Source organism: Bos indicus x Bos taurus, chromosome 17 (genome assembly GCF_003369695.1).
Source record: "Bos indicus x Bos taurus breed Angus x Brahman F1 hybrid chromosome 17, Bos_hybrid_MaternalHap_v2.0, whole genome shotgun sequence".
Lineage (NCBI taxonomy): Eukaryota > Metazoa > Chordata > Mammalia > Artiodactyla > Bovidae > Bos > Bos indicus x Bos taurus.
In genome coordinates, this window is record NC_040092.1 from 18,891,433 (window position 1) to 18,903,600 (window position 12,168).

General features: G+C 51.7%; 1 protein-coding gene across 4 annotated transcripts in view; it reads right to left on the minus strand.

The window, feature by feature from the left end:
* Positions 1–258: 258 nt before the first annotated feature.
* Positions 259–12,168, minus strand: part of CAMKK2 (calcium/calmodulin dependent protein kinase kinase 2) — a 52,579-nt gene continuing 40,669 nt past the window's right edge. Inside the window, exons 14-17 of one of the 4 annotated variants that reach the window (XM_027566825.1) lie at positions 11,830–11,958; positions 6,800–6,900; positions 6,258–6,300; positions 259–3,464 (exon numbers count right to left, since the gene is read on the minus strand). In XM_027566825.1, coding sequence (XP_027422626.1) covers positions 3,300–3,464; positions 6,258–6,300; positions 6,800–6,900; positions 11,830–11,958 — 438 coding nt within the window. In that variant the 3' untranslated portion in view covers positions 259–3,299. The remainder of the gene's footprint in view (positions 3,465–6,257; positions 6,301–6,799; positions 6,901–11,829; positions 11,959–12,168) is intronic. The other 3 variants (XM_027566823.1, XM_027566822.1, XM_027566824.1) reach the window with 3 other exon arrangements.

Sequence of the window (12,168 nt, forward strand, 5' to 3'; positions counted from 1 at the left end):
GAGATCTTCTGGATCCAGAGATAGAATCCTCATCTTCTGCGTCTCTGCATTGGCAGGTGGATTCTTTACCACTGCGCCACCAAGAAGACCCAGGGAGGTACTAGGACATGCTTAAATTAGGGACTTGCTGAGTACATCAGCCCTGACTCAGGCATTCAACTTTGCTGCCAGCCTAAGGAAGGCAAACAGACATGAGGACAGGCGACCTCAAGACCACTGACTTAAACAACCAAAAAAAAACCATCCCCAAGAGGCTGAGACTTTGCACCATTTTGCTGTTTATTTCAAGTTTACAGAGAAGCTTAAACATTTGTGGAAAAACACTGAAGGCTTATTTTTTAAGTTCATGTACTTTTCAGTGATAAATACACAGTATTTAACTTTGTACACCTGATAAAAGGAAAATGCATAGTAGAAAGGATCAGGAATAAAACAGAAGCATTGGGCATGAAATCAACCACAGAATAGAAAAGTCAGTAGTCCCATGAAACTCAGCCTGTAAAGCTGGAGAGAAGATTGAAATCAACGACCTTGAAACCTTCCCTAGCACCTTGGAAGCGAGTGGAGGTCTTGGTTTTTCCCCCTGGTGACAAGAAGCTCCCCTTTGGAAGATGGGTGAGAGCGACAGGTGGAGCCTATGTGTCTAAATTGCACAGTTCTTCGCCTCGTCCTGAAAGGCTTGGAGGACGAGAGCCCTAGCTTACGAGAAAGGCCAGACCAGCGGGTAGACAGCCTCTCCGGCCCCAAGTGCCAGCAAGGGGCTAGATAAGGCTTTGTGGGAGCCACTGGCCAGGCTCTGGAACAGATGGGAAAGTGAAACAGGGCGGAAGAAAGATGGATAGAGAACATGTGCTTCTTCAAGGCCACAGGTGCAGGCCACTGCTTGCTTAAAAATTGGTCCCACAGATGAGCCAGTAATGGAAGAGAAGGATAGGCATCCTTTTTTGCTTACCTAGAAAAGTTGCTCATATCAGCTTCTGCCCTTTCCTGACAGAGTTGGGTTTTGGGGAAAAAAATCAATGTTTGTGCTCTAAGGAGTGTAGACAAACCCCAAGAGTCTGCACTCCAAGTAGCTCTAATGCTTTTTGTTACAGCCCTCTCTGCTTATCCTTTGCTCAGTGGGGTGGTTCTTTTCCACAGCTTTCTTTGGTGTGTCTTAGTGTTAAAAAAAAAAAAGTAATGAACATGGGCCTCCCCCAACCCACCTGCCTGAACAGTTCAGTGCCGTCTGATCGCTGGCTTTCCACATGTGAAATCTTCGACAGAGAGTTTCATGGTGGGAGAAATGGCATTGCCGATGCAGTTGTGTAAACACAGGAGGAGTTCTGCAGAGGCTCTGCATGCTACCAGCCCCGCCCCTCCGGGCAAGCCCCCCACTACCAGGTCAGCATCCACATGGACTAAGACGAAGAGCCGGCTGACTTGAACCACTGCAAGGTGCTTATTGCAAACTAACCAGACCCATTTGTTCCCAGGAGGGGTGGAGCCTGTAGATTTAAACAAGCACAGGAGGAAGAAGTACTGGATTACAGAAATAAAGAAAGCAGGCCAGAGGACCCTCCATCAGATGGGTGCCCTTGGCTCTAGGAAACCAGCCTTCTCTAACTCTGTACTGCTTATAAGGTAGAAAGAAGAGTCTGGCTAAATGACAGTCAAGAGCTTACGAAGATCTGTGGAAGCTCTGTGAACGCACTTGGCAGCAGACACAAGACCTGCTGCTCTGTCTCTGCAGAAAGTGCCCCTTTCAACAGGGATCAGCCAGAAGCTACAGGAGAGCTCATACTTCTGATCCTGATTACCAACACTATTTTCCTCAAGGCAGATTCCACAAAGCACTGGGAATCCCCCAGGCCAAGTCCTTCCAATTTTCCTCCCTCTTGAACTTCAGTTACCCACACGGGACCCTGGAAGAAGTCACACTTGAACTGCAACCAAACTTCCCAATGTTAGTTGGAAGTTAAAAACGTAAACTTTTTTCTTTCTGGACTGCTGGCTACAAAAGGGGACTTCCTGTGCCAAGCTCTGGTTGCCTTGGACCCGAGGACTGCTCTAGGTTTCAAGAATCTTCTCTAAAAGGGTATCCTATAGTTATTGTTTAGATCCTAACAGAGCTTTGCCAATAAGGATGATCATTTATGTCTCAGCTAAATGAAAGTACTTCTTAACTAGCCCTCCACAAACTGGATAACTGTTTGTTTCACTGACTACAACAATCAGCTACTGCTGAAAAAGAAAACAGAATCTTAGCAGCCTCTAGAATACACAGGTTATAAGCAAGCTGAGCTGCTAATATACAGGATAGATGTCATTGGTGCTAACTCTGATCATACACCTGAAGCCATGGGATAGCTCCTGGAAGCTCGAAATGATTTCTGAACTGCTCAAGAGTTCAGACTAGTTAGAAAATTGAAAGTATTTGTTGTTGTTGTTTACTCTTAAGCCATGTAATGTACATGGAAGTGTAGGATTTAATTTCACCCTGAAGTTTCTGTAATTTAACAGGAGATTGACTAGAGCCCCTTCAACTATTTAAGAAAAGTTTCAGCTCTGAGCGGCTGTCATAAACACACTCATTCAGTCCTTGAGAGGAGATGTCCCACCATAACCACCAAATGCCCTTCTGGGAATGCAAAATCCGCACCCCAGCACCCCCCCCCCCGCCCCCCCACCAAGCTCTTATGTATCAAGCCCTTTCTGTTTTCCTGATTACAGCTCTACTCATTAAAAATTTATAGTCCTTAGGAATAAGTTGGGTCGAATCAGGCTGCAGCTACTGAGGGCTAGCCCTGTCCTGACTCCATGAATCCACATTCTAGAACGTGCCATGATTTGGGGTTTTGCACGAAGTCACACCTGCTCTTCCTCTCCCTTTCAAATGCAGCCAACTGTGGCCTCGGACCACACCACCCGAGTTTCCCGCCAGTTCTTCCCGATGTTCAAATCTCACACACATTCAGTTGGTATCTCAACACCATTCTGAGTTCACAAGGAAGGATTTTTGGCATAAAAACGTCTTAAAAAGCAATTGTCCCCCAATGCACGAGGCTTTGGGTCTGCAACTCCTCACACCCGCCCATTCAGCCAGCCAGCGGCCAAAGTCGATGTCATGGAGTCGTCTTTGTTTTTTTTTTTTGTCCCCTTTAAAACAAGAAAAAAATCAAACAAACTAAAAACAAAACAACCAGAGATGACTGTCAAGGCTCTACACACGTGCTCGGTTTCCCGTAGGACATGCTGCTATGGAAACACAGGGCGGCGCCAGCAGAGGTGAGACGTGCATGCGCAGTCGCGGTCCGGCGCTACTCCATCACCTCGTCCGGCCGCGCAGGATGAGTGTGCTCTAGGGAGCAGGGGCCTGGGACCCCCCAGCTCTCCACGCCAGGGCCGCCTTTCATGAGAGCACTTCCTCCTCCCCTACGGGGGCCGGTTCGGGGCCCTGGAGGCTGTCTTCGCTGCCTTGCTTCCTGCTCACCGAACAAAAAAACCCACATTAAGTCCTGGGCGACGCAGGCAGGGCCCTGAACCAATGTCTCTGGCAGTCCTGCACTGCCTGGACCATTATTTACTTCCGTTTTTAGAGTCTCTCCCCCTTTTTTCTTGCTTATGTGAAAGTTTCAGAGGAGACCTTGCATCCCTTTGGCAAATGGAAAACCAGCATCATGTGCCAAAAACAGCAAGGCATATAAACTATAAACATAGATGTGAACCTATGGGCTGACACCTGAAACCATGGCACAGAGCACAGGTCGTATGGGCTCCACACTGGGGCCTGTTCACAGAGAATTTAGGCATCTTTGCTTCCCCCGCTTTAGGCTCTAAGCTCTTGTGGGGCAGGAACCATACTGTCTTCAGTCTCCAGGTGTGTTTCATGGGGGACACGAGCAGGACCACCCGACTCGGCCTGGCACAAAGCCAGCCTTCAGGACATGGTTGTCAACAGAAATGTGCTGAGCACACAGGCCCAAGGGATGCCTCTGACAGAGAGAAGGGCCCTCATCTTGGCAATGTGTGACCAGAGCAGAAGAGACTAGGTTGGTGGGAAATGTCCCCATGTTCCCAAGAGGCCATACCCTCAAGTGCCCCCAGCTAGAGCTGCCTGGGGTGACGGATATGGGCCGCGTGATGGGAAATGTGAGGGAAAGTCCCTAAGGAGAGGCCCAAACCCTTTACCAACATTAAGCAAAGAATGCCTGTCCTAAGGACAGCCACTGGGCTTGCCACATAGGACTGGTATCTACTGAGTGCCTTTGGCCAGAAGGGGCACTGCCCTGTGCATCAGGCAAGGGCATGATGTCCGTACATTCCTAGGAATAAACTCCTCTTTGTTTAAAAATCACACACATTGGCTATTATGTTTCTGCCAAAGAAGAGAGGGTCAAGTCTCTTGGGAGGAGAGATGTAATTGGATATCCAGTGAGGCCCAACAGCTGTCTGCTCATACCAGCTGGTCTCACTACTGACGGGCCATGGGCCCAAGGCCTCCAAAGACTGCCTAAGCCCTCCAAAGACTGCCTAAGCCCTAAGAGCCCCAGAGTGCTGGACTACTGGGACAAGCAAAAGCATCCACCCGTGGGCTAAGGGCAAGGGCAGATAATCCCCAGGTGCTTCTGGGATGGAGATGAGGCAAGAGAGAGGCAGTAAGGTCTTTTGGGCCAATCTCAGTCTTTGGTGTCCTGTAACTTGGATCTCATTAAAAACAGAAGATGAAATAAACAGACTTGCACAAAAAAGGAAGCAAACCGTAAAACAGGTTGAGAAGAGAAGGGACAAGTATAGGCCAGCCCATTAGGCTTCAACCTGTGACCTTGTAAGGCTCACACCGTTAAGTGGGGCCACCTCAACTCGCGGCTGTAGAGATGCTTGAGAACACCGTGGCAGGGACGGAGGCAGCCTTCCCAGGCTGTCCATGATCGGTTCTGAGGGCTAACTGCCGTTTTCCCTGCTCTGGAAGAGCATAAATGATCCACAGATGGTCTTCCTATGTTACTGTATGAGCACCTGGCTCCTATGGTGGCCAAGAAATTTCATCTCGTAAGCCAACTCCTAATAAACAAATGCCGCTTGCATAGGCATCGTTCAGGGCAGCATTATTCATGCATGACAGTCCCCAAAGTGGAAAATGTATTCATCACCGAATGAATGGAGAGACAGAGTGTAGGTATATCCATACAACGGAATATGATCGAGCCATAAAAAGGAATGAAGTTCTGACACGTGCTGTACCATAGATGAACCTCAGAAACATTAGGCTGAGTGAAAGAAGCCAGACACAAAGGCCACAGACTGTATGATTCCATTGATATGAAATGTCCAGAATATGTCAATCTATAGAAACTGCAAGTAGCCTCGTGCTGGCTGGGGGATGGGGGAGTTGGGTGGTCAGAGACGAGGGTACAGAGTTTCTACTTGAGCTAATGAAAATATTCTAAAAGTGACTGTAGTGATGGTTACACAGCTCGGCAAATATATTAAACTCTATTGAGTTATATACTTTAAATGGGTGAAGTATATGGTATGTGACTTATAGCTCAACACAGCAGCTTCTGAGACTTAGATATGATTGCCTGGAGCTCCCAACTGAGAATGAGGTGGTGAGATGGGCTCGGTGGGGAGAGTCCCAGGACTGCTATCCTGTCACAGGCACGGGGTGGGGAGTGATCATCCTGTCATCTCAGGCTTGCAGGGACAGAAATGCTCCTCTGTCCTGGGAGGTGCTAGGACAGCTAGGCTGGGCATGTGTTTGGAAGAGGATGGTGGACTGGGGGGAATAGGTCCAGATCCTCCTCCGAACCAGGGGAGCTTTCACACTCATTTGCAACAGGCTGGACGGGGACTTATTTTTTAGGTCTTAACCCATCAGAGAAGAAGGGGCAGATGCTGCAGAGCCTCAGAGGGGGAGTCCCCGAGCACAGCATGCCTGCTCTAGGCTCTGACCACCAGCTCAGATCAGGGGCGGCCTCGGCCCATGACATAGCTTCAAGGCCGTTGACGTGCACCGAGCCTAGGTGGGTGCCAGACTAGGTCTAAGACCCGAGTGAGTTCACAGGCATTCCGGGTGGAGCGCCATGCACCCGCAGCCCCAGCCCACATGCACGACCCGCCACCAGGTCCAAGCCCCTGGATGCCCCGTTTTCCTCCTGGGTCTGGAGGCCCCGGGCTGGATGGAAGGTCCGCCTGGGTGCAGATGCCCCGTGCTCTGCAGCTGCCCCCGCCCCCAGGCCCCGGCAGAGGCGAAGGCACAGGCAGGCAGGCGTTACCTTGGGCTCAGACAGGGGCTCACACTCCCTGGTTGGTTTTTTGCTGGAATCGCCAGAGGGGAGGGAAAAGGGAAGTGAGAAGGGACACTTGGCACCCACGGCATGCCTGTCCCCCAACCCCCAGAGACACTCAGACCCCGAACACCAGCTTCACGGAGCTGTTGCCAGGGTGGTCAGGAGCAGGATACTCCCCCTCACTGTGAGACGTTTTGGGGGGTGGTGGTCCCATGAGTGAGACTGACCTTGCTCACTCTTCATAGGGCCACAATCCCACCATCAAGCATGCATTCTCTGTGGTCTAACAGCCTGATAATCAACCATTCTCCCACCCCTGTTAAAATGCATGTACCCCTGAAGAAAGATAAAAGTTCCCCGTCAGTCAAGGAGGCAGGCTGGGTCCAGGGTGGGGCAAAAACCAAAGCCAGCAGCTTTGCTCTGACTTCCCCAGAGAGCCTGGCAGGGCTGATCTGAGTCTGGACACCGCTGGGCCCAGAGATGGTGGGGCAGGGCGGCCTCCAGCTCCCCACCCCAGGGATACTCACCCGAGCAGGTTTCCAGGCGCTGACAAGGAACGCTCCTCCCGCCGGCTGCCCTCAAACGGGTTCCCGAAGGAGCGTTTTCGTATCATGGTCTTCACCAGGATCTGGAAAGGAGAGGAGGAGGCTCAGCCACCTGGGTGTGGGGGGACTCCAGGCAACAGCCTCCCTCGTACCATAGCACAAGTCTCCCATCTTTTTCTCTTCCCCTCCCCTCATTCCCACCCACTTGCACACACACACCCTGCCCCCTGCCAGTTCCCAGGACTGATTGCTGATGGCGAGCCTTTGAGAAACATCCACCCAGGATACAGGAGCCAAAGCCATCGCCAAGTCTCACTGGCCCACAGCCAGAATCTTCCACAGCTCCCTGGCTGTCAACAAGATAAGGTCTAAACTCCTCAGTCCGACATCTGGAGCCTGTCACAGCCTAGTCTCAGCCTACCCGACTGCAGAAGAGCTGGAGAGCCTGTCACAGCCTAGCCTCAGCCTACCCGACTGCAGGAGAGCTGGAGAGCCTGTCACAGCCTAGTCTCAGCCTACCCGACTGCAGGAGAGCTGGAGAGCCTGTCACAGCCTAGTCTCAGCCTACCCGACTGCAGGAGAGCTGGAGAGCCTGTCACAGCCCAGTCTCAGCCTACCCGACTGCAGGAGAGCTGGAGAGCCTGTCACAGCCCAGTCTCAGCCTACCCGACTGGAGGAGAGCTGGCCTGCACTGTTTGTCCAGTGTCCGTGGTACCATCCGTCTCACCTGAGCCATCGCTGGACAGGCCCTCCTGGCCCGTCAACCTGTCTCCTCTTCAAGGCAAGGCTTTTACTGGCAGTGAAAGCCGTCTACAACCACCCCAACAGGCAACCAATTACTGCTTCCCAGGTATAATCTGAGAGGGAGGGGGATCACTGCACTTTTAATTTAAATGTAATTCACACAGCTTAAAATTTACCACTTTAAAGTGTACAGTTCAATGGTTTTTAGTATATTCACATCACCACTATCTAATTTCAGAACATTTACATCACCGCCAAGAGAAACCCAGTACCCATTAGCAGCCACCCACATTCCTCCTCCCCAGTCCCTGGCAACCACCAGTCCACTTTCTGTCTCTATGGGTTTGTCTTTTCTCATTTCGGATAAATGGAATCATTCAGTATGTAGCCTCTGGGGTCTGGCTTCTTTTACTCAGCAAGCATGATGTTTTCAAGGTCCACCATGCTGCATTGCTTTATTCCTTTGTATGGCCTGGTAATAATCCTTTGTGTGGATACACCACATTTTGCTTATTTGTTCATCCACTGCTGGATATTTGGACCATTTCCACTTTGGGGTTATTGTGACTAATGCTACTATGTACATCTGTGTACAAGAGTTTGTGTGGACATACTTTCCACACAAAATGTTTTCATTTCTCTTGGGTGTACACCTAGGAGTGGAATTCTCAGATCATCTGGTAACTCTCTGTGTAACACTTTATGGAGCTGCCCGACTGTCTTCTACAGCGGCTGCACCATTCTGCAGTCCCAGGAGCAATACAAAAGGGCACCAGTTCCTCGGAGTGGGGCGGGGGGGGGGGGTTCATTTTTGTTGAGGATGAGAAGCTTTGGTCCCAGTCTAAGGAGCTGAGGAGACATCCCAGGATACGGAGGGTGGCCCATCCACAAGTGGGTGTGATGTGAGGGCAAGAGAGGTCTGAGGTCCTGAAAGCCCTTCTAAACCTGAGAGGCACTGGGAGCCAGCCTGTCCACAGCCATGAGACGGAACTCTTTGGTGTCCCCCACCCCGCCCACCAGGAGACAGACAGGGTCTGCAGCTTGGTTGGGAAACACATGCCAGAGGAGGCGATCTCTGGAGAAAGGGTCTATCTTTCTCCTCTATCTCCTCCTCTATCACGTCCCTCAGCCACTGCTCAGCTTCCCTCCTCTGCCTCCCAGTCTGCCCCTCAGCGCATCCTTTCTTTTTTTAAAAAAAAAAGTTAATTTGGCTGCGTCGGATCTTTAGTTGTGGCTCGAGGAGTCTTCACTGCATCATGTGGGATTGTTTGTTGCAGTGCGGACTGTTTAGTTGGGGCGCTCGGGCTCCAGAGCATGTGCGCTCAGTAGTTGGAGTGCAAGGGCTTAGCTGCAGAAGCATATGGGATCTTAGTTCCCTGACCAAGGAATGAACCCATGTCCCCTGCACTGCAAGGCAGATTCTTAACCACTGGACCATCAGGGAAGTCTCTCGCCCTATCCCTTCTGAAACCCATATCTGATTCCCTCATGCCCTGACTTGGTATCTCTCACCCCTATGAGTTTGGAACTTAACCTGTTACAGGCCACGGAGCCATGGAAGGTTCATGATGCTTTTGGCTGCTGTCGTTCATGAAAGAATTTTCAAAGTGGCCTCAACACCTGTAAGGCTCTGGCCTCCCTTCCAAGTAAAGTATGATGTCTCTTCAAGCTGTTTCATATACTAAGCCTCTGGACTTTTAAAAAAAAAAGATTTTCATGCTAAAAGAGTAGGGGGAAGTGTTTTTAAAAACCACTGATTTACTAAAAGGTGGAAACCACCGAATGTCCATCAACTGATGAATAGTAAAATATGCTCTACCCCTACAATGGAACACTATTTGGCCCTAAAAAGGAATGACTGGGTACAATGTGGATGAATCTTGAAAACATTATGTTGAGTTAAAGAACCAGACACAAAAGGCCACTTACTGTACGATTCCATTTATATGAAATGTCCAGAATAGGCAGGTCTATAGCAACAGTAGATGCCAGGGGTTGGGGGTGGTTGGGGAGGGAAGAGTGAGTGATTGTCAACAGGTATGGGGTTTCTCTTGGGGATGATGAAAATGTTCCAGAACTACAGACGTGATGGCTGCACAATACTATAAATGTATTAAATGCCACTGTATTGTTCACTTCAAAATGGTTAATTTTATATTACATGAATTTGACCTCAATTTAAAGAAAGAAAAGAAAAATGCTGAGATAAGAGAACAAAGGCCATACCCCTTGACAAGCACGCATGGTGCCTCACTTGCCAAGGGCCAAGCTCTGTGGTTCCTGGAACATTCGGACCCGTTTCGCTCCCCCAGTGAGCCTGGCCAGCCCTCAGGACCCAGCGGAAGGGGCTCCTACCCTGCGAAGCCTCCCAGTCCCGCCCCTCTCCCCGCTGGGCTGTCACTGTGTGGACACTCAGTGTGTGATGGCACCAGAGGGTGATTTTTTCCAGATTCATCTTCCTCAAGAGGCCAGAAGCCCTATGAGGGCTGGCACTGTCCCGTGCTCATCTCTGTAACCTCATGCCTGGCACACACAGCTGAAGCCCCCACAGCCTCCTTGTCCCCCAAAATTCAGTCTCCATGTGGGACCTTCCTCAGGCCAACACTGATCATGCCACTCCCCTGAATCAAATCCTGCAGGTGCTTCCCACACTTCTGGGACCAAGATTTAAATTTCTGCTGTGGCCTCAGGACCTGTGTGCTCTGGCCCCACCTCCTGTCCAGCCTCATGCCACCCTCCCTCCACCTCCTTTGCCCTGTTTCAGCTGCCCTGATTTTCTTAAGGTTCTTCGTGGGCCTTGCCACCTCCCAACAGAGGGTCGCTGCATTTGCTGCTCCCTTTTCAGGAACACCCCACCCTTTACCCTCTTGGCCTGAACACCCCACCATCCTCTTAGCATACGCTTTCCAGGAGGCTTTCCCCAACCCATCACCTGGGCTGCATTCCCCCAGGAGGTTCCCCTCGCAGCCCCTCTGTTACTTGCACATTTACTTGTTGGTTCTTTGCCCAGCATCTGCAGGCACCATCTTGGTTTTATTCACCTCTGTATTCCCCGCTCCCACCACAGGCCTGAGACACCACTCAATGTTCCAAGAAGTGTTTCCTGAATAATCAACGCCTATTTCAGACCTCTAGGATCAGACGCCTTCTCCCAAGAATATTCACAACCAGGAACAGAATAACCCACAGCGGGTGCTGGGAGCCCGACGTCAGCTGCCTTCCCCACCACAGGCTCAGGACATGGGTGTGGTGGGCGGACGAGAAGGAGTGGGTGTGGGTGAGTGTTCAACAGTGAAGATCATGCAGAGGCCCCTCGTTGGGGAGGAGGAGGAGGAGGAGGAGGAGGAGGATGTGAACAGATCCCCCAGGGCTCAGGTTCTAGAGGGAGAGAGAGAGTGTGTGGGGAAGCAGAGGGCGAGGTGCAAAGCTGGGAGCGAAGGAGCCAGCACTGGGGCTCCTAAGGTCACTCGAGGCTGGATGCAGTACCTGGTCCCCCCACAGAGCCCAGGGCCCTGCCTGTTGGGGCTGGTGTTAACTGAACACACCCAGGACTCCCGAGGTGGCCATGGTGAGGCAGCCCACTGGATTGCTCCCCTAGGACTGTTGCCCAACCCCTGGCCCCCTGAGGGTCTCCCTCCTGGAGTCAGACACCCTCTGGGCACAGTCTTGGCAAGTGGGTGATTCTCTGAGTCTCCAAGGTGATTCTCTAGCTCCATCTTCCTGGATCAGGTCCCAAATTTAAGGCCATAAAAGGGGATACAGTAGTCCCTGAGCAAACACCCCCCTCTAGGAGATGGGAAGAGTCACCCCGGCAGTTGCCCACACTGCAGAGATGAGACGAGCTAAGCCGTCTGCTCTGGGGACAGGAGACCCAGTCAGGGGTAGCCCCTCTAAAGACACCGTGGCTCCAGCTCCCCCCAGGCACCTGCCCTGAGCCTTCTAAAGCTCCTCCTTCTCCCCTGGACAAGCTCTGAAAGCAGGAATTCCACAAAGGGCAGAACAATCCTTAGAGAGGGGCTATCCTGTTTAAGTAACCTGGGACCCAGCTGCAGAGAGAACTCAAGCTAGAAGATGCAGGGGCCACCTGGCCTGCTGTGTGACCAAGGCCCAGGGGCTGGGAGCTGTGGGTGAGAGGCAGACCTGGCCAATCCCTGACTCTCAGGCCCAACACCTGCTTCTCAGTTGCCTGCCCGTGTCCTGGTTCATCCCTGCCAGGCTGCCTGTGGCTCTCTGGCCCTGCTCTTGAGCAGCAGTTCATCCTGCCTTACCACGGTTGCCAGGCTGGGAATGTGTTTGACCGAATTCTCGACCTCCTCTTCGGTCACCTCGACCAGCGTGCAGTTCTCGTCCTCCGATGGCAGCGGCTCCGCCCCATGCCTCGTGACCCAGGGGTGCAGCTTCAACGAAGGACAGGAGGGGTGAGGGGCCGTTGCCACTGGCTCCCAGAGACCCTGCCTGTGAGCAGAGCCAGGGAGGGGATGCGGGAGGGGAGAGCCAGTGGCCTGAGGTCAGGGATGCAAGAGAGCAGGCAAGCCAGGCAGAAGGTGGGGGTGAGCCAGGTGGGAGGAAACATGAGATAGATGGAGGGAGGGAGCCACAAGGCCAGA